This window comes from Eubalaena glacialis, chromosome 8 (genome assembly GCF_028564815.1).
Source record: "Eubalaena glacialis isolate mEubGla1 chromosome 8, mEubGla1.1.hap2.+ XY, whole genome shotgun sequence".
In the NCBI taxonomy this organism is placed as follows: Eukaryota; Metazoa; Chordata; class Mammalia; order Artiodactyla; family Balaenidae; genus Eubalaena; species Eubalaena glacialis.
This window is the reverse complement of record NC_083723.1, coordinates 79,661,255-79,686,140: the sequence shown is the minus strand read 5'-3', so window position 1 is coordinate 79,686,140 and position 24,886 is coordinate 79,661,255. Positions and strand designations below refer to the sequence as shown.

The window sequence follows — 24,886 nt, the reverse complement described above, 5'->3', positions numbered from 1 at the left end:
CACTTGGCGCTGTGAGTAGTCACCAAAGCCCCATTGTAATTATATAGAGGAAAAAGTTGGAAATCTTTTTTTTTTTTTGTCATCTATATTTGTTTTCTATCTTTTCTTTTTTTTTTTTAAATTAATTTATTTCTTTTTTGGCTGTGTTGGGTCTTCGTTTCTGTGCGAGGGCTTTCTCTAGTTGCGGCAAGCAGGGGCCACTCTTCATTGCGGCGCGCAGGCCCCCCACTATCGCGGCCTCTCTTGCTGCAGAGCACAGGCTCCAGACGCACAGGCTCAGTAGTTGTGGCTCACGGGCCCAGTTGCTCCGCGGCATGTGGGATCTTCCCAGACCAGGGCTCGAACCCGTGTCCCCTGCATTGGCAGGCAGATTCTCAACCTCTGCGCCACCAGGGAAGCCCATAAGTTGGAAATCTTTTAATGGGCTTTTCAGAACTCTAAATTTCAAGGTTTGTGTTTTAATTTTAACCTTAACCATAGCAGGCTCCTTTATCGCCTTGCTCGTACCTTTCTCATTACCCCCTCTCCTTCCTCCCTCTGTGCATCACCCACCTCCATCTACAGGGGTGGGTAGGAAATTACCTTTTGAAGTCAGTGGGTGCTCCAGACACTAGGATAAAGAGCATGGGGTAGACTGGCCCAAGATCTTTCTCACCAAAGGAAAAGAGAGTTTGGTCTCAGATCTTACCAAAGTGAAACTCCTGACTGTAAAGGCATTGTGAGCGAACTTTTCATTCCCAACGAGGAAAAGAATTAGACTTTTTCTCTGGATAACTTTGATTACACAGTAAGAAATACAGGATCAGATAAATTCATGAAGACTTCCCCCAGGCAACTGAAAGGGGAGGTTTAAGTGAAAATCATCGTGAAGTACCCTTCGCAGCAGGGAACTGCATCAGAGCTTTTATTTCAACAAGTTGTTGGGATCTCATTATTAAGGGAGTTTGTGGACAGTTTGCAATTGAATTTGAACCACTTCCTGCACGTTGCATCAAAGCCATGGGATGCTGTGTCTTGGGCTAACATTTTTCTGCACATAGTGTACCCGGCTCTGAGCTGGAGGGCATAAATATCATACCTTTCAAAGGGAAGATATCTTTGCACCAGTCATGTAAACAGTAAATACATGTACTTTTTTTATTATAAAAGGTAGATCTTCAATCTTAAGCAAAATATTTGTTCCCCAAATGCTTATCTAAAAGTGTAAGAGGAGAAATAAATTATTAAGCCTGAAAAAAGTATAAGAACTCCATTTTTCAGTGATTTTGGGGGCTCCTCTTCCTCCTGCTGGCTAAAATGTAGGCATTCTCCACCACCACCCCCAGTTTCTCTTCTCAACCCTTGTCCCTGCTCTCCCTCCCTGCGTGCCCTCCTGCTTTCCTCTCTGGGTGGATGACTCCCAAGTCTAGGTTGCTTACCTGTTTGTTTATCCCCCTTGGATGTCGCACCACCATTTCAAACCCAGCATATCCAGAACTGAACTTTTATCAGCTATAACAGCACCATCCAACAGAACTTTCTGTGATGATGGAAACATTCCATTTCCATGCTATCCAATATGGTTGCCACTAGCCACATGTGGCTGTTGAGGTTTAAATTAATTAAAATTAAATAAAATCAAAAATTCAGTTCCTCAGTCACACTAGCTACATTTCAAGTGCACAGTAGCCTCATAGGCTAATGGCTGTTGGATTGGGCATCACAGATCTTGAGCGTTTTTGCTTATATCTTTCCTGCAGCATTTTATTAGCTGTGGGTCCTTGGGCAAACTACCTGATGTCTCTGAGACTCAATTTTGTCATCTGTAAAATGGGACTGATAATAACCCCTGACGAGGTGGTTGTGAGGATTCAGTAAGGTAATAGTTAGAAGACATCTAGCTTAGTACATACTGAAAAGGCTTTTTTTAAATTGTAAATCCTTTTCCCTTCTCCAGTATTAACTTCCAGATATCCACCTGAAGCTTAGATGACGTGAACTCACCAGAGCCATTATGGCTCAGTTTGCACTTTGTAGGAACACCTAAAAGCACTCTGGGTTTAAGCTGTAGACCTTTGGGGTTTGGTTATTGGAAAGGTTCTGAGCGATTCTCTGCAGGCGGGTTAACACAACAGGGCTCTGCAGGATCTAACAAGATTCTCCTAGGTTGCTGGGAAGTATTCAGTATTTTAGTTAAGACATTAGCCTTGTTTCCCAGGGCATAATGGCAGTAGAAAAATCCCCAAGAGACTAGCATGTATAGGAATGTTTAGAGAGAACCCGTTTGCTTCGGTGAACACCAGAGGGGTGGGGGGCAGTTCGGTCTGTGAGCGTGAACCTGACGAACGACTGACTCCCTGGGCATCAGAAATGGCCTGGGCATTGGGTGAGAGGTGTCCAGGGCCTTCTGGGAGAGCAGGGCCTCAGTCCTCACACAGGAAGCCCTCTGCCGTGGACCAGTCCTGCACACTCATCAAGCAACAAGTTTAAAAGGGGGGTTGTGTGGTTTATATCCTGGCTGCAGTCCATTAAAGCTTTAATTACATTAATTAGGGATTTGGAATAAGCAGGTTGGTCAGCCTGAAATGGAGGCCTGTGCTCTCTGTGAAGAAAAGCTTTGCTAAATAAACCAGCAGGATAAACAGGATTTTGGGGGCACATGTATTTCTGGGAACCAGCTGATGCTGAGGATTAGTGCACGCTTTTGGCATGCAAATAAAGACTTCTCGTTGTAAATCCACTGAAGGTCTGGACGCCCCTCCAAGAAACACTTCATTAGCAGTTAAATACAGCGACATTCTTGAAAATTTTAAACACGTACCCACACACATACCCTGAATTTTTTTTTTCAAAATAACCTGTAAAGTCCCTGTTTGGGATGGAACATGTGGGGGAAAGGTGATTAGGGGATCTTGTAAAATACAAATTAATTTTGAAGCAGTACTGACTAGTAATTTTGTATTATTCCCTTTTCCCCCAAAATTTAAAGGACCCCAGCAGTACCATTATGATATTCAAAGCAGTGCACCATTCAACACTATAATGGGTCCCCCATAGCTGAGAGTTGGGAGCCATTGGCTCAGACCTTCCATATTAATAAGGCTTTGGTGTGTCATTCAACAGTATATACTCTGTATAATAGTGCTCAAATTTTGCAGACATTATAGTTTAGCTGTGTCTATGTCAGAGGGAGACCCTGCAGTTATGCCACTAACCATCTTACTCAATTTTGAATCTTCATTAGGTATTTCCCAGGGACTATGTTGAAATTTTTTTTTCTCTCTTCTCTCTTGCCTTCTCCCTTATTCTTCTGCCATTTATTTTATCCCTATATATTTTTCAAGTGATCAGATGAACACAGGATGATAAGAAATATGTGAAGGATAATAATCATGGCCTAAAAAGGGAAGAGGGGAGAAAGTTTAACCAAGATGCAAAGTGTTGGTAACATGGCAGTTCATCACACTAACCTCTCTAGTTTTGTGTGTTTTTGAAATAATCTCTAATAAAAAATTTAAATAATCACCATCCTCAACCCCCTCATCCTCTTCACCCCCAGCATTTACTCACAGTTTATAGCTTGTCAAGTATCTTTAGCATTCACAAACTCCTTGGGTTAAGTCAAGCAGGAAGAAGAGACATGGACGTTCATATCCCTTTGATTTTTTTAAAAAAATGATTATTCAGTCCTCAAATGTGTGTGTACTTATCTGAAGAATCCAATACCTAAACGCATTTATCAGGTGCAAACCTCCTGGAAAACAGGGAACACCAAACACTTTAGTCCAGAAGCAGCTTAACTGAACCCTTGCAACAAAAGGAAAGAAAAATCACTTGGAAAAATAATCAGCTTCCAAGGCCCATGAAACTTGAGGTCTGTAAGCTTGTGATGCCCACAGGCATATACTTTGTAAAGGCACAACCCATGTATAGAGCTGACTTTGCCCCCCAAAATAGTTTCACTGCCTAAGTGGATTAATCCATGTAAGAAGAAAATGCTGCTGTCTCCACCCTGTTCCCAAACAATGCTCTTCTGACTGCTACTCTGTATATAAGTGAGTCACATATACACAAAAATAAATTTGAATGAGGAGTTGGCCCTGTAATTGTATTCATGAATGCATGCAGTTATCTGAATGTGTGCTGAATATCCTTGCCTCGCTTGGGGACAGTTCTCATCTTGGACAAAGTCAACTTTCTCTCTCAGCTATTAAGTGTATTGTCTGCCATCGTTGCTCCCTGCTTCTCTGAGGATGGATAATGCATGTACCAACTGAGTTAGAATATGCCTCGGGTGGGATATTAGTTGAAATATTAGTGGAAATATCAGTGGATATTGGGGGAAATGTGTAAGTCAGAGATGGCACAAACTTTCAACTTACGCGTCACCTTAATCAGTGGATAGTGGCAACCTAGGGCTGGTGAAAAGGAAGATTCTAAGGCTGAATCCATAAGCAGCACAGGGAAAAGGGCTGGGATGGAGCTGCAATGGCTCTCGTGGGCTGAGTGGATTATAAGTGGCACTGGAGACACTGTGCGTGCCATCCCTGGCATAAACAAGCCCTACCTGTGTGAGATCTCCTCTGACATTGAGAGTCCTCTTCCATCTCACATGCTTCCCCTCCTCTTTCTCAACCCAAAGTTTCCGTAGCCAGAGTCCTCCAGTTCACCCCATCCCCTGGTTCTAGATTCACTCCAAGTCACTTGTCTTAACTAAATGTTGACTGTCACCCCCACTTGGTCAGAAGAGCCGACCTAAGTGGATTGGTCATGGCAGCATCAGAGAAGTGCTCTTCTTTGGAAACAGAGACTTTTGACCCCAGACTTAGATTTCTGTCTAAGTCCATCTTAGGTAGACTGGACTGCATAAGTTCCCTGCACAAATGACCTCTTACATAAGAATTATCCAGTCAGATGGCTGTTACATTTTTAACATAATTCCTGGGTGAGAGTCAGGGGCATAGGGCCAACACCCATGGAAATACCAAGACTCTGAGCAGCCTCCTGACATATGTGCAGTATTATGCTGAACCAAGTGTTTTTCATGCCTTTATCTAGCGAGATCTTGACAATAACCCCCATGAGGTAGGTGTTAGGGTTACCTCTGTTTTATAAATGTGGATCCCAAGACGAGAGAGGGTAAATAATTTGCCTAAGCTTGAATACCTAAATCAGGAGTTTGCCCCCAGAAGCTAGACTTTCAACCAAGCTGTGTTCACAGCTGTTAATGATACTGGAACTAAAACTCCGGAGACCTAAATCCAGTTTTTTTTCTTTAGTTTTTAAACTTTTCCCAGCTTATGAGGAGAGTTATGCATCATCTCATTAGCAGTTTACATGGAAACCTCAAATAACTCATTTAATTTACTTCCAGAGGAGGCAAAACAAGGAAACTCAAAAGCTATTTGTAGTTTTGTACCACAAAACCTCATAAAATACAGCTTCTTTGTTTTGTTCATTGGTTTTTACACGGATGTCAAATTAGCAATGAAAACCATGTGTAAGAAATAGCCATAGTTATTTCCAATTCGATGAAAGTAGAAAAGGAATGGAAAGGATGATAGAGAGTTGCCAACAGAGGGATATTCCAGTTGGCCGTCAAACCAGAGATTTGTGGGCTTCGTTTTCAGAAGTGGTTTTTATTCTTGGCATTGACGATGAAAGAGACCATGGTTTACTCTATTCGGGCTAAAGTAAATCAAAATTAATTGCTTCACTGATAATTTACGCTGACCTGTGGCTTTAAGTAGTGATTGCTGGAACCTGAACCAGAGATTCCATTAAGGTAGATTAACTGTATTATTCCTTCGTTGTGAGAAAATACCCAGTATTTATTGGGAATATACAAAGTAATGGTATTCAGGGATGGGATTTTGTTCATTACTGTAGTTATTTAGCCTCCATGCATGAATTTCATTTGAGTGCTAAAATTCCGGGAAAGAGATTATCATTTTAAAAAAAATTAGTTCTTAAGTACTCTTCACAGACAGCTACTAGTCTTTGAATGATGCTGTTCATAAGGGTGTTTCTGTTGGTCTGCAGTCTCCAAGTTGCCTAGGGTGTATGGGGCCCAGGAGCAGGGGCATCCAGCACCCACCGCCCCTCTGTGTGTTCTTTCTCCAAGCTCTGGGAAAGGAGAAGCCCCCGGGTTTGGGTGCTCACGTATTTGGCTTCTTTCAGTTTGCAGCACATTGCAAATGATTCCTCCTAAATTTAATAGTTCCATTTTAGTCAACATTCCTTGAAACTGAATTTTTAACAATGGCCATGATAGAAAATAAAGTTGGATGTTTTTAATAACTTGTATCTAGAGAATAATTATAAGCAACATATTATTATAAACAGTATATTACAATGTACATATGATGTGATTACAAAATAATAAAATTAAATTTTATATTGTAGCTTCTCTGCATCTCAAAAAAGTTTAAGTACATTTATTCTTCTCTTGTTCTATTGTTATCATAATCTCAGAATAAAGGACAGTCTTTCTCATGAAAGGATTATTTTATTCCAGGATTATGTCCTTTCTATATTTTATGTTACAGTGGCTTTTTCTTTTTAATGAGAGGCTGGTGATGGTAGATGGTAGTTAGATAAGGTATACCACTTGGCAATAGAAATGGGCAACCGAGTGTTAGTTATTAAATAAATTTATTCATTTATTTACTTATTTTTGTCTGGGTTGGGTCGTTGCTGCACACGGGCTTTCTCTAGTTGTGGTGAGCAGGGGCTACTCTTCATTGCAGTGTGCGGGCTTCTCATTGTGGTGGCTTCTCTTGCTGCGGAGCACGGGCTCTAGGCGCGCGGGCTCAGTAGTTGTGGCGCACGGGCTTAGTTGCTCCACAGCATGTGGGATCTTCCTGGACCAGGGCTCGACCCGTGTCCCCTGCATTGGCAGGCGGATTCTTAACCACTGTGCCACCAGGGAGGTCCCTAAATAAATATTTTTTAAAGTTTTAGAGTACTCAAGCTATACTATAGCTGCCCTTAAAAAAAAAAAAAAGAAAAGAAAGAAAATATAGTTGTCAAGAGAGTAGTTAAGAGGAAGATCACCTCTTCTCTTTTTTCTTATGTCCTTCTCTTTTCTCCTCTCCCTGTCCCCAAAAATAAGGTGAACTCTTAATAAACTAGCTACAATGTCTGATATGAAATTGGCTTGCCCTGGTGTTAATTTATTTTGTGCAAATTAGACTGGAACTACTCCTCAAAGTCCAGAATCTATATCCTCCTGTATGTATCACATGTAAACTTAGTAAAGAAAAGGGAGGAAGAAAAAAGGTGTCTCACTTAATGCAATAAATCTGTTGGTTTTGGTTTGGTACCCAAGAACAAAATCTAATTCATTGGTGGTGCTTCACAAATTATGCCCACAACCCATGTGAATATCAGATGAAAATCTCACACACACAAACACACAAACCCCTCACAAGTTAAGTGCCAAACTGATCTGATCAGATGGTGTGGGTTTTTTCCTGGTGCTTCTTTTAGTTTTATTATTTTGCATTAAATTTTTAACAGCAGCGTATTAAAAGAGGCTCTGAGTTTTGGTGACACTGCGAAAAATTTTATGAAGCTTCAAAATCCACCCCATAGGCCTCAGATTGTGAAGGCAAAAATAGCTCTGGGATGAGAAATGAAACATATGATTGTTCAAAACTTCACTAGAAACTTTCTGAAATTAATGTTACTTGGGAGTCCAAATTGTCTTTTGTCTTTGAAAAGAAGAACATTTATTAAGTTCCCTGATCACCAGGAAAGGCCCTTCTCTTAATGAAGGGGCGCAGACAAGCAGTCACTCCACTTGCTGCCAGCAGGTCATGTTTCACTGGCCAGCTGTTCTAACCAAACACCCCTCAACCTCACTGTGGCTTTAAGTTGCTAAAATGAGAGGGGCCGCCCCATGAATTTATTAGCAGATGTGTGTTCTGAAAGCCATCATTACTTTGAGACCTAGAACAGCCAGATCCTCTGACATGTGGACCACACATGATCACATGCTGAAATGTGCCGTTATTCCCATAGCCTCTATTCGAATGTCTTACGGATCATTCTGCTTCCTTACTGGCTTTCCGTCCATCCTTGTCCTGGATTGCGTGTCGTAGTAGTTGGAGAAAAGGAAAATCCCTAAGGTACTCTCCACTGGAAAGATCGATTGTTGTCCTTGTCAGGTCAGAGATCCCACTGTCCGGAGCGATGAGTTAGCAGATTTGAGAGTGCTTAGAACTGTGGTCTGTCTGCCAGCTCCTAGCAGCTTTCCTCAAAAGCTTTCTTGGTTTCACAAACTGGTTTTCACCAAAACATGGCAATGCCCAAAGGGCCATTGAAAAGGCAGATCAAAGCTTTTGAGCTTCAAATGAAGTAGTTGGATGTGGTACTTTGTACAGAGGTCTGGTTGTGGACCACATCTGAGCCGTGTGCGACTTTATGAATCTCCCAAGTAGAGGGCAGCCTATAACTGCACAGAAAAACATCTTTCCATCAAGTAGCTGTGCTCCTGTTGCCTGTCCTGCTAGAAAGACCTTCTATAATTGGTTCTCCTCAAGAAATCAAGGCAGAGAAGTAAAGAAGAGGAGGTGTGTGGGTTTATAGATGCTCCACCTCCCAGCATGTTGTCCTTAAGGAGAGGAACCATCTGTTTGTATTCCAGCTACTGTAACTACCTTTTTCAAATTTGCCTATGATTGAAGCAGTAATTTAATCAATCAATGCCTGCAGAATCCGTGAAGGTGGCTTGTTGCTTTCAGAATCAGCAGAACTCATGATGGCAATACTTATCCTAATACTCAGTAGTTCAGCTCAGAAGTAACCAAACTGCTGACGTTAAGCGTCAGAATGAAAGATTTATGAGTTAGGATTTCCAGAACAAGAGTTGTTCACATGACATTTGTCAAACACCGAGTGCCAGGCCCTATTCCAAGTGCTTTACATGTATTAATTCACTTCATCTTCACAACTCTGTAAGATAGCCCTTATTATTTTCACCATTTATAGATAAGAAAACTGAGGCACAGAGAGGTTAAGTAACGTGCCCAAGGTCACACAGCTGGAGAATATAGAGGAGAAATTAGCATCTAAGCAGTCTGCCTACAAAGACCCTCTTAACTGCTACACTAATATTTTCAAACTGCAGGCCATGACCTATTAGTAGGTCAAGAAATTAGTGTGGTGGTCATGACCAGGATATTTTGTTAAAATCAAATAGAATAGAAAAATATCAGAGTATATCACAGGTAGTAAGGATTGTTTCAAGAAATTTTTGTTTCAGATGTTTACATAAAAATTCTTTGTCTTTGCGCCCAGATATGTTTCACAAGTCATAGTTCTTCTAATTTCAGAAAGACAATATGGTGCAAATACTGCCTATTACATAACTCTCCCTACAGGGTCCAGGGCAGCCCCCTGTAGTCAAACACACTGATGTTTGTGCAGTGAAGCATATAAATATGCACACTAAATACAATAAATAAAGTGTGTAAATAGCCTTTAAGTAGTTCACGGCAGGGTTGGTCCCCCCGTGAGTTTTGCTGTCAAACATAAGAAACTTTCCAATTTTCAGAGCTCTAGAGATTTCAAAATAGCAGATTGCGGACCTAATTATACGTATGTGTGTATAAGCTTTCTTATAATGGATTGAGGTCAAAAAAAGTTTGGGAAACACGGCCTGCGGGAATCATTGACTGTTGGAGCTGGGAAGGAAAATAAGGGTGATATATTTCTTATACCCATAAAACCAAAACTCCTCAGTTTTAACAAGTAGAAAAACCAGGGCCAGACCGGGGGTTGGGGGGAGCATTGGGACTTCCAGAGGCCACCCGCTTCTTCTCCCCAAAACGAGCCTCCTGACACACAGCTCCGGCCTCTGGACTACACGGCCTCTTCAGAGTCTTATAATAACAGCCAAACCACGCCATGCATCTCAGAGTTTGGATTCTTGTCAGGTTTTTCTGAGAGAGGCTCGAGTTTCTAGTGGTCACTTCCATCACTGGGTTCTCCAGAGCGGGCGGAAGCCAAGTGGTTTTGCCCCAGCAGGACACTTGGGCTCAGGTGTTTGGCCAGAGAGTGAGGTGCAGGGCGGGCTCGGCCCGGGCTCCAGCCAACTCTGTAAATTTCCTGAGCTTGTGGTTGAAACTGGTCTCCATGGACCAGCAACTTGACGTTTTCCCCCTGCAGTGTTATAGTCATGTTTCCACGTTTAATATGTGAGACTGAATGAACTGTGGTCTAAGGATTTAAAAGATTTATAATGGAGTCTTGAAAATTTACTTAAGGAATATGTACTTCCCCAAGCAATAACAAATATTACTGCAAATGACCATATTAAATTAAAGTAACTTGGGCATTTCTGATTTGTAGGAAAGTTAAAATTAATCTTATGGCAGTTTCAGTTTCAAAATGAAAACATGACTTTGCCTGACCACAGATTTGCAGGCTGTTAGTCAACAGTGAATGAACCCTCAAGTGACTATTTTTTTTTTTAAGAAATATCCAGTTCACTCTATGTGTAGAAAAGCAATACTAGAAGGAAAATACCCTGAAAAATCAACCATAGTTGTATCTGCAAACTTCAAAGGTTCTGGTAAAAAAATTTTTCATAAGCTGAGTGGTGAGTACATGGATTGTCATTTTATTCTTCTTTAAACTGTGCTTGTAAATATGTACCCTCAATTGTGTGTGTATTACCGAATTTTTTTAAATGTTTTTAAGCACAAGTCACAAATCCATAAAAATTTTTCTATAAGTGTTCTTTAATGAGAAGTCTTTTTTTTTTTTTTTTTGGCCACACCTTGTGGCTTGTGGGATCTTAGTTCCCTGACCAGGGATCGAACCTGCGCCCTCGGCAGTGAAAGCACAGAGTCCTAACCACTGGATCACCAGGGAATTCCCAAGAAGTCTTATTTTTATACTTTTAAAAAGGAAAAGAAGGCTTCCTTATCCATCCTTCATCCCTTCCCCGATTAGCTCCTTTAGTGAATAGGCAAGGAGCCTGGTTCAAATGCTTTTTTTCCATATTAAAAAAAAAATAATAATAACTACAGGTATACTGGTAAATGTTTAACGGCTGACTCTTGGGGTGGAGAGAAAACCCTGATTTGTAATATTTGCCAATTTCCGTGGTTTAAATACTCCCATCATGGCCAATTTCAAGCAACCAACATTACATTGCTGAACAGAGTTGGGAAGAAATGTGCAGTAGCATACAGCATCATATAGTAGTTCTACCAAACAGATATGACATTACTAATGTAAACAACCTAAATAGCATAGATAATAGTAAAATGAAAGAAAGTGATAAGAACTGATAAACCTTGTGTATTGTTACCTTTATTTTTAATATGCTTGTTCTAATTTGAAGTTCACATAATTTATTTTTTATTTGATTTTTTAATTTTTATTTTATATTGGAATTTAGTTGATTAACGATGTTGTGTTAGTTTCAGGTGTACAGCAGAGTGATTCAGTTTTACATATACATGTATCCTTTTTCAAGTTCTTTTTCCATTTGGGTTATTACAAAGTATTGAGCAGAGTTCCCTGTGCTATACAGTAGGTCCTTGTTGGTTATTTTATTTTATTTTATTTTTTTTATTTATTTTTATTTTTATTTTTATTTTACATTGGAGTATAGCCAATTAACAATATTGTGACAGTTTCAGGTGCACAACGAAGTGACTCAGCCATACGTATACGTGTATCCATTCTCCCCCAAACTCCCCTTCCATCCAGGCTGCCACATAGCATTGAGCAGAGTTCCCTGTGCTATGCAGTAGGTCCTTGTTGTTTATCCATTTGAAATATAACAGTGTGTACATGTGGATCCCAAACCCCCTAACTATCCCTTCCCCCCACCCTTCCCCGCTGGTAACCATAAGTTCATTCTCTAAGTCTGTGAGTCTGTTTCTATTTTGTAAGTAAGTTCATTTGTATCATTTCTTTTTAGATTCCGCATATAAGGGATATCATACGATTGTTATCTATTTTAAATATAGCAGTGTGTACATGTCAATTCCAAACTCCCAATCGCATAATTTAATTTTTAATAATGGGTATGTTTAACAACTGGCCTAAATCCCTAAAAATTTAATGATCAGCTCTCACAAGCCAGCATAAGCCCGCACCAGCACACGAGTACTCAGAACAGTTGCCATTGCAAAGCAGAAAGAATTCAGGGACGAGGGCACAGCGAGCCCTCCCTGCATCACAGCCCAGTGAGGCTACAAATCCAGGGCCCCCAGGAGCCAAGGGACCCCACACAGCAGAACTCGGCAGACCCTGGGAGCATAAAGGCCTCTGCTCTTCCAGTTGCCCCACTTCCAATGTGTAAACCCCCGAGGTGTTTCCTCTGCATTTCCTCAGGCCCTAAGCTTCAGCTCCTTAACCCCTTTCAACTTAACCGTGACTCTCCAGCAAACACAAGAAAGCTCAGGGTTCTTTGCTGTGCCAGTGGCAGCCTGGCGGAGCAGGAGCGTTCGATACGGTCCCAAGGCTGACTTCTCAGATGCCAGCTCTGCCACCAGCCAGCAAAGTGACCTTGAACAGCCCCCTTCACCTCATTTCCCAGTTACTGTGAAAAATGAGGGGGTTGGACTAGGTGATCTGTCTCATCCAGGTTCCTCCCTGCTCTAAAACCCCATGTTGGCTGCGATTACTGAGGGCTTCAGAGAAGATCACCAGTCATGTCAAAATCCATTGAGAAAAACTCACCAGACCACAGAGTGGTGTGGCTTCCCAAGCCTGAACTCCCTCTCATCTGGAAATACAGAGGAAACATTTCTAATCCTGATGAAGGAAAGATCTGGGCTCTGGTCCTTCAAGGATATGTCAAAGTGCAGCCGCCCTTGAAGGTGGAAAATGCTCAGAGCCAACTTACTCAAGTCCAGTTCTTGGCTGCAGTCACAGCCTTTATTTATTCTGCCTCATCAGGTTCTTTATAAACTTGTCTCCCCAGGTGATTCTTTGCCATTAGGAATCCACCCATCTTTTGACAAACAACTGTATTGATGGAACATTGCTTGAAAACTGTAAGGTTTAAATAAGTCTCAAAAAAATAGGTAAAGTCATGGGTGATAAGTGAAAGAGGAACAGTGCAACACTGCCAAGGGAGAAACTGGTGAATTTTATCCAGCGCTCCAAAGGCGTTTTTATGCCCATGCGTGTGTGTGTTTTGTCACCAGGAATAAATTCTGCAGCTGTGTATCTTGGTATGGCAAGCTTGCCTTGATTTATGGGTATAGCTGCAAGTTCATAACCACCAATCCAAGGGAGAAGGAGGGAGAGTGGAGGGAGAGAAGGGTTGGCAGAAGTGTTTTATGAGTTTCATGTTTAATGCTTTTAACATGGTGCCTCGTTCTCGCTTCTAGAAAGCACTTAGCGGATACAAGCCAAAAATAGATGGCTGTCCATAGCCAACCAAATCCATGAAGGAGTGAAGGTGAGGGATATGTGTGTGCACATTGTCGTGGTTGTTTATAGTTGTTTTTATCTCTGAGCTGTAGGAGAGTATTTATTTTACAATAAAAACTGTGAGCTGTGATAGTTTTATACTTTTTAACCAGAGTAAGAGAAGATACTGCAAAGCCTGCAAAGCTCGTTTGCTCGCTCGCTCTCTCTCTGGCAAGAGTTTCTTTCTGACACTCTCTATGCACTCTCTGGGCTGAGTCCTGGTCAGCTATTCCACATCCCATCCTACTGTACATGAGGCATGAACCAGGTGCTTTCAGAGCCATAGACATGCAGTGCATCCTCAAGAAACTTGGAGTAAGGTAGATGGAATATACAGATAAGACCACATTTATGAAGCTTTCTATAATAATAACAGCCACTTCCTACATGACAGGCACTGCTGCCTCGTTTAGTCTTCACAACAGTCCTCTGAAGTCAGCACTATTATTGCCTTGTCCACCAGCAGGTGACCTTCCTCCACCATGAATATTCAGACTCACAAGATGACCAGAGGCCGCCATGGGCGCTGGGTCTTTTCAGAGAGATAAAAGGCAGAGCCACAGCCTGCCAGCAGGGCCGCGTCACACCTTCTGTGAAGTTCTTACTGGTACACATGGCAGTCTATCCAGATTCAGATAGAAGATGCCCCTCGGGCAAAGGTGGGAGCTGCCCTGGAATCAAAGCTCTTATGACACTCCCTGGGCACGCTCCCCAGTTCTCTGCAAGGGGCATGTTCAGGGGCAAGATCACCGCGCTCAGGAAGCCCAAAGCTCTGGCTTCCTAACAGGTGTGGGTAGATGGTTTCTAGCTCCTCCCAGTCCAGATGTCATTTACCAGTTGGGGGTCAGTCTTAATATAAGCAGTGTTGCCCTGTAGCATATTTGACTTACCGTCTTGGCAGGTTACCAGAGTTAACCAAAGATCAAAGTCTCTTATAGAAAAGGAAAAGAGGTATGTTAACCCTTTATCTACAATTATTAGTCCCATTTTTCAGAGAATAAAGCTGAGGCTTAGAGAGGTTCATCAACTTGCCTCGAGTCACATAGTAAGTCACACAGCCAGCATTTGAACCCTGGCCTGCCTGACTCCAAGTCCCATGCTGTTAACTAAGATGCAAGATGTAAATTTTTCATTCTACTCCATAGCATATCTGTGTTTATTTTACTATTTAAAAAACCAACTTAGGGCTTCCCTGGTGGTGCAGTGGTTAAGAATCCACCTGCCAATGCAGGGGACACGGGTTCGAGCCCTCATCCGGGAAGATCCCACATGCCACGGAGCAACTAAGCCCGTGCGCCGCAACTACTGAGCCTGCGAGCCACAACTACTGAAACCCGTGCTCCGCAACAAGAGAAGCCACCGCAGTGACAAGCCCACGCACCACAACGAAGAGTAGCCCCCGCTCACCACAACTAGAGAAAGCCCGCGTGCAGCAACAAAGACCCAACGCAGCCAAAAATAAATAAATAAAATAAATAAATTGAAAAAAAATAAAAAACTAACTTGAATGACCTACACTGAGAACACTTGGTCTTCCTGGAAGAAACAATATGTTTAGCCTGTGGTTTCACCCACTCCCTGGTGCACTGCATACCCCAGTTGAAGAAGCTCAGCACTATGCCAGTTAGCAGTTGTACTTAGAATAATAAACGAAAGCACCAGTTCCTGCTTTTCTCTATAGTCCAGATTTTGAGTAGAGGTTTATGAGGAGGGAAAAAAGAAGTTTTAAGAGCAATAGAATCAACTTTACATCTGAAAATAAATGAGTACGTGGCTGCCGGGTGCAAACAATTCTGTTTTACATTGTCATTCCTTTCTTCTTTTTAAATCATCACCATCTTGTAGCACAAAACCTAAGAGCTCAAGGCAAAACTTGTAGCTTTATTACAGTTTGGTTCAACATATAAAATCCAGTTTATGCATATAGATTATATTGCAAAAGCCCTTCAAGAAATGTGCCATCCATGTTCCAAGTGTAAAAGTAGACATTTTAAGACACTGTAACTCTATTGTAACATTTTTTCATTGGGTGTTTGAGCAACTCAAAGCTTTTTACCAGGCGTGAGAACTATCTGTTGACTTACAAAATGCCGCAGCGTGATGAAGACAAATATGAAGGAATTTTGTAGGCAGAATGTGAAATGGGTTGGGTAAAATACCATGTTTAAGTGCAATGGAATTAGTTTACGATGAATTGTATTAAAACAATCAAAACACAATTGGTGAGAGGGTGGGGTACGGAGGGGAGTTGAGAGGTATGGTTATGGTCTGGTTCTTCACTTAGGCAGTGGGCACAAGTGTATGTTTTTTTCACCTAAACATTTTCATATACTCTATTCACTAGGCTTTTCATCGCAATTTTCAAAAATGCAGTTGACATTTGCTCTTTAGGTAGGAGATACCACTTCATAGATTGTTTTGAATCTCTTATTACATGAATTTATGAAATGCTAGATTAAACAGTGAGAAAAGAACAAAGTTTGAATATAACTAACCTAAGAGAAGTGTTGAAAGAATAACTTTGAAGTTTCCGAAGTGAAACTATCAAGGAAAGTCACCTTTCCCTTTATGAGTAATAAGATCACAACATAAACAGATCTTTCTTCGTGATCTTCCTCCTGGTACAGTGCTCGCACCCTCTTATTGAATCTGCTTGGGCAGGTTTGTTCACTCATTTGATAAATGTTTGCTAAGATGGGCCTGGCAGCGTGCTAGCAACGATTATAGGGACTCGGGTCCTTTCTTTTCAGCTAATGGCTGGGGAGACAAGACCTTCAATCCACCAAGAAAGTGTTAAAAACCCAAATAATGATATGAGAATCCAGAGTACAGAAAAGAATCAAAGTTTTCATGAAGCCGTATATGTTCAGTGGCACAAACAATAAATACTACCAACCTACAGATGAAGGACGTCCTCTGTAGCTGGGAGTGGTTGGGGAACTTTGAGAGCAGGTGTACTTTCTGAGGGTTGAGAGGACCCTCCAGAGAGGCAGTCTTGTAACTGAAGGCACTGTAGTGAGTACAGAGTCTATGTGGATCCATTTCCTGCACAGAGGGTTTGCCCAGGGAAGAAAGGATCCTGACTTTGAGGAACTTTAAAACAAGGAGCTAGAAGATAATTTCATCATGTAGGAAAAGGGCAGCTGTTGTGAGTTCTTGAAATTGGGACAGACCTGTGAATGAGCCCCTTTCCCAGGGTGGAGCACCTGTCAGACTTGAGTTAACGGTCATAATCCCCCTGCTCTGTATATGGTCCTGGTTACTCATAAATGGTCCCTTCCACTGTTGCTGCAGATTCATGACAGATGCTGCCCGCCGAGAGCAGGAGTCCCTAAAGAAGAAGATTCAGCCGAAGCTCTCGCTGACCTTGTCCAGCTCCGTGTCTCGAGGGAATGTGTCCACGCCGCCTCGCCACAGCAGCGGAAGCCTTACCCCCCCCGTGACCCCGCCCATCACCCCCTCCTCTTCATTCCGCAGCAGCACTCCGACCGGTGAGTGGCTTGGCCCGTGGGGGGTGTGTGTTTGTGGTGTGCTGGGGGCCGGGGACAGATCATGATTCAGACCCACCTCTTCTTTGACCCTTAACTGGTCCCTATAGCGTTTGCTGATTCATTCATCTATTTATTATGGAAGAAATATTTATAAATTATCATTTATAATATGCATGTGATAATGGTTTTATAGATATGTTTTCAAGCCTTTACCATTTGTTATGTACGAAGTGATGCAGTGTCTTGGATTTGCTTCGGTCAAGTTGAGAAGTAGATCAAACAAGATCGATTATATGTTGTTTATTGCCATGTGTTGATTATTGTTGAAGCTGGGTGACGTATACATAGGGGTTCATCATACCATTCTCTCTATTTTTGCTTATTTAAGAAATTTTCCATGATAGAATGATTAATTTTAAAAAATTAGAGTGCCTCCCATGTGCCAGGCCTGAGCTATAGTAGTGAGCCAAAGGAGACCCCTCCCTGTTCTTCCTGATGGACTGAGGCCTAGTGGAAGATGTTGGTATTTTAGGGGGCCAACAAGAACACTCTTTCTTGCCTTCCCCTCCCAAATGGAAGCAATTTGAAAAATAAAACAAGACTCGGAGGTGAAGATTAAAATTGACTTTATTACTGCATAAGGCTAAACTGCAGTATGGAGCTAGCATCTGTAACAACTGTCTTCCCTGAGTTGAACTTATTCCCAAACATTCCTTCTAAGCTTGCCTGACTGGGAGCAGACCAGAGTGCGCCCAGGCCCTGAGCTGAACATGCGCAGAACCTTCTCCCAAGTAAGGGATCCATTAAGTCAGCAGTGATAGAAGATGGTAGAAAGAGGCTGGAAAGGTCTCCTCCTCTTCTTTTTTGCATCTGAGCACAGGGAATGTATTTCCTCTCACTCCCATAGGGGTATAGACAGGCATTCATCAAATAAATACACCAATAAATATAACATTGTAACCATAAACTCGCTATATGGAAGAACTCAGTGATAGGAGAGCATACAGAGAAGGGCTTGACAGGGTCAGGAAAGACTTCCCTGAAAGGTAAGTAGGTAAAGAGGGAAAGAAGGCGCATTCAGCCAAGCAGACAGCATTTTTTAAAGGCTCCATGATGGGGAGCCTGAGTCCCAGGTACTGAAGGTCGACCAGGTGGTGGGGTGGTTGTTAGATGAGGCCAAGGAGGTCTGCAGGGACCAGGGCACTTAGGGTGTCATCCTAAGAGCAAGAAGAAGCCACTTAGAATCACACCATCACTTCAGTAGCATTGCCCCTTGACCATGGGTGAAAACGTTTATTTTTCTCTTACAGTTTATGTATTTCTCTTTTATCCATCTCCCATCAAGGGAGGTGACCACAGTCATATTTCTCAGAGTGTGTTTCAGAATGTAACTTTCACAAAATAGTAATTGGGAAAAGGGATTCCCTAATAAGTTTGGGGAAATGTTGGGTTAGACAAAGGTAAACTGGTTTCTTCAGTACAGGGCTTTAATATGTACGTTGTTATTCTCCAAGAGGAGGGTTTAGAAAGCTTTCCAAATTTAGTCGCTTTGATTAGAGGACCTCTTTTTCTAGGGGCATCTCTGGGGGCTCATGGTTGGCAGATACCCTGTGTTCCATCAGGATTGGACATTTTTTTAAATATTTATTTATTTATTTATTTTTGGCTGTGTTGGGTCTTCGTTTCTGTGCGAGGGCTTTCTCTAGGTGTGGCGAGCGGGGGCCACTCTTCATCGCGGTGCGCGGGCCTCTCACTGTCGTGGCCTCTCTTGTTGCGGAGCACAGGCTCCAGACGCGCAGGCTCAGTAGTTGTGGCTCACGGGCCTAGTTGCTCCGCGGCATGTGGGATCTTCCCAGACCAGGGCTCGAACCCATGTCCCCTGCACTAGCAGGCAGATTCTCAACCACTGCGCCACCAGGGAAGCCCAGGATTGGACATTTTGAAGACAGGATAGGTGCGCGAGGCAGACAGACTGAGCTCCTACCGAACTTCGCCCTTTACAAATCACTGATGACACCCATTACTTAGGTTTCTGTGTGAGAGTTAAACGTGATAGATGTGCATGCCTTAAACACTCAGTAAATGTTCGTCTCTGTGGTCCAGAGTCTTTAACTAGTTGCTTCAGGAACAGAATCGGAGGTCATTCTGTAGAGGATGAATTGGGTTCATTTGTGTTGGGCATTTGTCCCTTTCTTTAGATAGACCACCCTGTTTCTCTTACATTTTATTTCATGAAGATTTACTTTCCAGCATCTCTGCGTAACATTTACTGTGTAGATCTAAGGAATGCCATGATAGTGTAGTGTAATTCTTCAATTCTCTTTTCTGAATATTTCTATGAATATTTATTCATATATAATGTGAATTATGGGGGCAGTTTTATACCTGGCTGTGTTTTATACCTGACTTAATATGGATTGACTCATAGCCAGCACCAGATAACCGTGACCTCCCCAATTAATAATGGGAGCTTTAGAACCCCATGAAAATAAAGACATTTTAAAAGTGAGAGTTTACAGCCATAAAAAGAAATGAAATGGAGGTATTTGTAATGAGGTGGATGGAGTTAGAGTCTGTCATACAGAGTGAAGTAAGTCAGAGAGAGAAAAAGAAATACAGTATGCTAACACATATATATGGAATCTAAGGGAAAAAAAAAAAAAAAGGTCATGAGGAACCTAGTGGCAAGACGGGAATAAAGACACAGACCTACTAGAGAATGGACTTGAGGATATGGGGAGGGGGAGGGCTGAGATGTGACAGGGTGAGAGAGTGTCATGGACATATATACACTACCAAATGTAAAATAGATAGCTAGTGGGAAGCAGCCGCATAGCACAGGGAGATCAGCTCGGTGCTTTGTGACCACCTAGAGGGGTGGGATAGGGAGGGTGGGAGGGAGGGAGATGCAAGAGGGAAGAGATATGGGAACATACGTATATGTATAACTGATTCACTTTGTTATAAAGCAGAAACTAACACACCATTGTAAAGCAATTATACTTCAATAAAGATGTTTAAAAAAAAAAGTGAGAGTTTATTATTTTTCATGTAAGAATGTTTGGAAGAAATGGAATCATTTCCTTTCCTTCATACGTAAAGAAATCTTTCTGACACCTTGTCTATTTTAGCAATTTCCCACTGAGAGAATTAATATATGTTGTGGTAAAGATGTATCATTTTCAGTCTGTCAACATCATTGGTAAGTTATTTGCTGCTTGAAGAACATTCCATGTAAACATCAAAAATTAGCAGGGGAAATGGTTTCTTAAACTCCTACCCTGTACCATTTTGACTGTGTACATTTTTCAATGTTTGAAATGTTATTTTACCTGTAGTTGGAGAGATCAGCTTATTTTGCCTGACTAATGTGGTTTCAGTCACTTTCATTGCCAGGTTATAAGTAATTTTCCTTGTTTCTACCTCCTAAATTCACTCTTCCAAGTTTCATATTCAGGATGCGTTCCTGGTGCAGAAGTAATAGTCATCTTGCAGAAAATTTCATTTATAAAGTATTCTTTAAAATAGACTGTCTTAGTATGGTACTGGCACAAAAACAGAAATATAGATCAGTGGAACAGGATAGAAAGTCCAGAGATAAACCCATGCACCTATGGTCACCTTATCTTTGACAAAGGAGGCAAGAATATACAATGGAGAAAAGACAGCCTCTTCAATAAGTGGTGCTGGGAAAACTGGACAGCTACATGTAAAAGAATGAAATTAGAACACTTCCTAACACCATACACAGAAATAAACTCAGAATGGTTTAAAGACCTAAATGTAAGGCCAGACACTATAAAACTCTTAGAGGAAAACATAGGCAGAACACTCTATGACATAAATCACAGCAAGATCCTTTTTGACCCACCTCCTAGAGTAATGGAAATAAAAACAAAAATAAACAAATGGGACCTAATGAAACTTAAAAGCTTTTGCACAGCAAAGGAAACCATAAAAAAGACGAAAAGACAACCCTCGGAATGGGAGAAAATATTTGCAAATGAAGCAACTGACAAAGGGTTAATCTCCAAAATATACAAGCAGCTCATGCAGCTCAATATCAAAAAAACAAACAACCCAATCCAAAAATGGGCAGAAGACCTAAATAGACATTTCTCCAAAGTAGACATACAGATTGCCAACAAACACATGAAAAGATGCTCAACGTCACTAATCATTAGAGAAATGCAAATCAAAACCACTATGAGGTATTACCTCACACTGGTCAGAATGGCCATCATCAAAAAATTTAGAAACAATAAATGCTGGAGAGGGTGTGGAGAAAAGGGAACCCTCCTGCACTGTTGGTAGGAATATAAATTGATAGAGCCACTATGGAGAACAGTATGGAGGTTCCTTAAAAAACTAAGGATAGAACTACCATATGACCCAGCAATTCTACTACTGGGCATATACCCTGAGAAAACCATAATTCAAAAAGATACATGTACCACAATGTTCATTGCAACACTATTTACAATAGCCGGGACATGGAAGCAACCTAAATGTCCATCAACAGGTGAACGGATAAAGAAGATGTGGCACATGTATACAACGGAATATTACTCAGCCATGAAAAGGAACGAAATTGAGTTATTTGTAATGAGGTGGATGGACCTAGAGTCTGTCATACAGAGTGAAGTAAGTCAGAAAGAGAAAAACAAATACCGTATGCTAATGCACATATATGGAATCTGAAAAAACGGTACTGATGAACCTAGTGGCAGGGCAGGAATAAAGACACAGACGTAGAGAACAGACTTGAGGACACAGGGCGGGAAGGGGAAGCTGGGATGAGGTGAGAGAGTAGCATTGACATATATACACTACCAAATGTAAAATAGATGGCTAGTGGGAAGCTGCTGCATAGCACAGGGAGATCAGCTTGATGCTTTGTGACGATCTAGAGGGGTGGGATAGGGAGGGTGGGAGGGAGACTCAAGAGGGAAGGGATATGGGGATATATGTATACATATAGCTGTTTCACGTTGTTGTACAGCAGAAACTAGCACAACACTGTAAAACAATTATACTCCAATAAGGACTTCCTGGTGGCGCAGTGGTTAAGAATCTGCCTGCCAGTGCAGGGGACACAGGATTGATCCCTGGTCTGGGAAGATCCCACATGTTGCAGAGCAACTAAGCCCATGCACCACAACTACTGAGCTCGCGCACCACAACTACTGAAGCCCACGTGCCTAGAGCCTGTGCTCTGCAACAAGAGAAGCCACTACAATGAGAGACCCGCGCACAGCAATGAAGAGTAGCCCCCGCTCGCCGCAACTAGAGAAAGCCCGCGTGCAGCAACGGAAGACCCAACGCAGCCAAAAATAAATTTAAAAAATTCTTTAAAATTATATTCCAATAAAGATATATAAAAATATATATACACTGTCTTGACTAGACAGAATTAGATCTCAGTTTCATCCTAGAGTTTCAAGTATTTCTTAAGGATTCTGGAACTAAGATTTATTTTGCAATTTCTAAACCCTAGGGGGATCTTCTTTTCTCATTTTTTTCATTTCCTATCCTCATTTGTTTTGTGTTCTTTTTTAATGTACTTTTTAAAAGTATTCACTTAAGGAAAGCTTAGAATGGTTTAAATTGTGGGTCAAGAATCTTTTCTATGAAGGACCAGATAGTAAATACTTCAGGCTCTGCAGGCGATGGGGCCTCTGTTTCAGCTACTCAACTCTGCTGCTGTAGCAGGAAAGCAGCTATAGAACTATGCAAACAAATGGACATGGTGTGTTCCATAAAACTAAAAGTTTTTGTGGAACCCTATTTACAGATTTGGTCCACAGGCCATAGTTTGCCCACCCTGGTTTAAATCACAGAGATAAAGAATTAAAGATAGGGGACTTCCCTGGCCGTCCAGTGGTTAAGACCTCGCCTTCCAATGCAGGGGGTGCGGGTTCGATCCCTGGTCAGGGAGCTAAGATCCCATATGCCTTGGGGCCAAAAAAGCAAAACATAAAACAGAAGCAGTATTGTAACAAATTCAATAAAGACTTTAAAAATGGTCCACATCAAAAAAATCTTAAAAAAAAAAAAAAAGAATTAGAGATAAATGTGATTACTATGTACAAAATAGTCAACAAGGACCTAACTGTATAGCACAGGGAACTATACTCAATGTTTTGTAATAGCCTATATGGGAAAAGAATCTGAAAAAAAATCTATCTATATGACTGAATCAGTTTGCTATACACCTGAAACTATCACAACGTTGTAAATCAACTGTACCTCAATTAAAATATATATATATAAAATAAAGATAAATGTGATTAAATTCCCTGAAAATAAAGTGTTAAAACAATTCATACCATTCTCCTTTAAAAGTAATAATAATCTAGAGTATAACTACTGAGAAGGAAAGGCAACTTAGATTTTTTACTATATATGCTTATGTATGATTATTTAATCCTAACACCAACCCCACTGAGACAGCATTATTAATTCCCATGTACAGATTAAAGAAATAGAGGCTTATTTAATAAGGTTAATTTGCACAAAGTCCCGTGTCTGTCACTTCCAAAAATGAGGTCTTTCCAGTGTACTCATACTTTCTTTCCACATTAATCATTATTATATTAACACCTTTTTAAAAACCTCATTAGCGATACGTTCGGTAGATTACTCCTTTCTGCCCATGGACGCCGCCGAGTAAGCATTGTTGACGTCTCCCCCCTCCACTGCCGTCATGTCTAAGCCAGAGTCTCCCAAAGAGCCTGAACAGCTGCGGAAGCTCTTCATCGGAGGTTTGAGCTTTGAAACAACCGATGGGAGTCTGAGGAGCCATTCTGAGCAATGGGGAACGCTCACAGATTGTGTGGTAATGAGGGATCCAAACACCAAGCGCTCCAGAGGCTTCGGGTTTGTCACATATGCCACTGTGGAGGAGGTGGGTGCAGCCATGAAGGCAAGGCCACACAAGGTGGCTGGAAGAGTTGTGGAACCAAAGAGGGCCGTCTCAAGAGAAGATTCTCAAAGACCTGGTGCCCACTTAACTGTGAAAAAGATTTTTGTTGGTAGCATTAAAGAAGACACTGAAGAACATCACCTGAGAGATTATTTTGAACAGTACGGGAAAATTGAAGTGATTGAAATCATGACTGACCGAGGCAGTAGGAAAAAGAGAGGCTTTGCTTTCGTAACCTTTGATGACCATGACTCCGTAGACAAGATTGTCATTCAGAAATACCACACTGTGAATGGCCACAACTGTGAAGTAAGGAAAGCCCTATCTAAGCGAGAGATGGCTGGTGCTTCATCCAGCCAAAGAGGTCAAAGTGGTTCTGGAAACTTTGGTGGTGGTCGTGGAGGCGGTTTTGGTGGGAATGACAGCTTTGGTCGTGGAGGAAACTTCAGTGGTCGAGGTGGCTTTGGTGGCAGCCGCGGTGGTGGGGGATATGGTGGCAGCCGCGGTGGTGGTGGATATGATGGCAGTGGGGATGGCTATAATGGATTTGGTAATGATGGAAGCAATTTTGGAGGTGGTGGAAGCTACAATGATTTTGGCAATTACAACAATCAATCTGCAAATTTTGGACCCGTGAAAGGAAGAAACTTTGGAGGCAAAAGTTCTCGCCTCTCTGGTGGTGGAAGCCAATACTTTGCCAAACCCCGAAACCAAGGTGGCTATGGTGGTTCCAGCAGCAGCAGGAGCTATGGCAGCGCCAGGAGGTTTTAATTACTGCCAGGAAACAAAGCTCAGCAGGAGAGGAGAGGCGGAGAAGTGACAGGGAAGCTACAGGGTACAACAGATTTGTGAACTCAGCCAAGCATAGTGGTGGCAGGGCCTAGCTGCTACAAAGAAGACATGTTTTAGACAATACTCATGTGTATGGGCAAAAAACTCGAGGACTGTATTTGTGACCAATTGTATAACAGGTTCTTTTAGTTTTTGTTCTGTGGAAAGTATAAAGCATTCCAACAAAGGGTTTTAATGTAGGTGTTTTGTTGTTTTT

The 24,886-nt window shown here is 41.7% G+C and overlaps 2 protein-coding genes across 2 annotated transcripts in view; both read left to right on the top strand.

Annotated features, from left to right (window-relative positions):
* Window positions 1-24,886, top strand: part of JAZF1 (JAZF zinc finger 1) — a 340,900-nt gene that overhangs the window by 271,512 nt on the left and 44,502 nt on the right. The window contains exon 3 of the mRNA XM_061197863.1: window positions 16,717-16,913. Coding sequence (XP_061053846.1) covers window positions 16,717-16,913 — 197 coding nt within the window. The remainder of the gene's footprint in view (window positions 1-16,716; window positions 16,914-24,886) is intronic.
* Window positions 23,620-24,800, top strand: LOC133096315 (heterogeneous nuclear ribonucleoprotein A1-like). The gene has a single exon (XM_061197862.1). The coding sequence runs from the start codon at window positions 23,620-23,622 to the stop codon at window positions 24,607-24,609; it is 990 nt and encodes a 329-aa protein (XP_061053845.1). The 3' UTR covers window positions 24,610-24,800.

What these genes read in the sequence shown, in the direction of transcription:
- LOC133096315 (XM_061197862.1), top strand. Translation starts at nt 23,620, where the DNA reads ATGTCTAAGCCAGAGTCTCCCAAAGAGCCTGAACAGCTGCGGAAGCTC.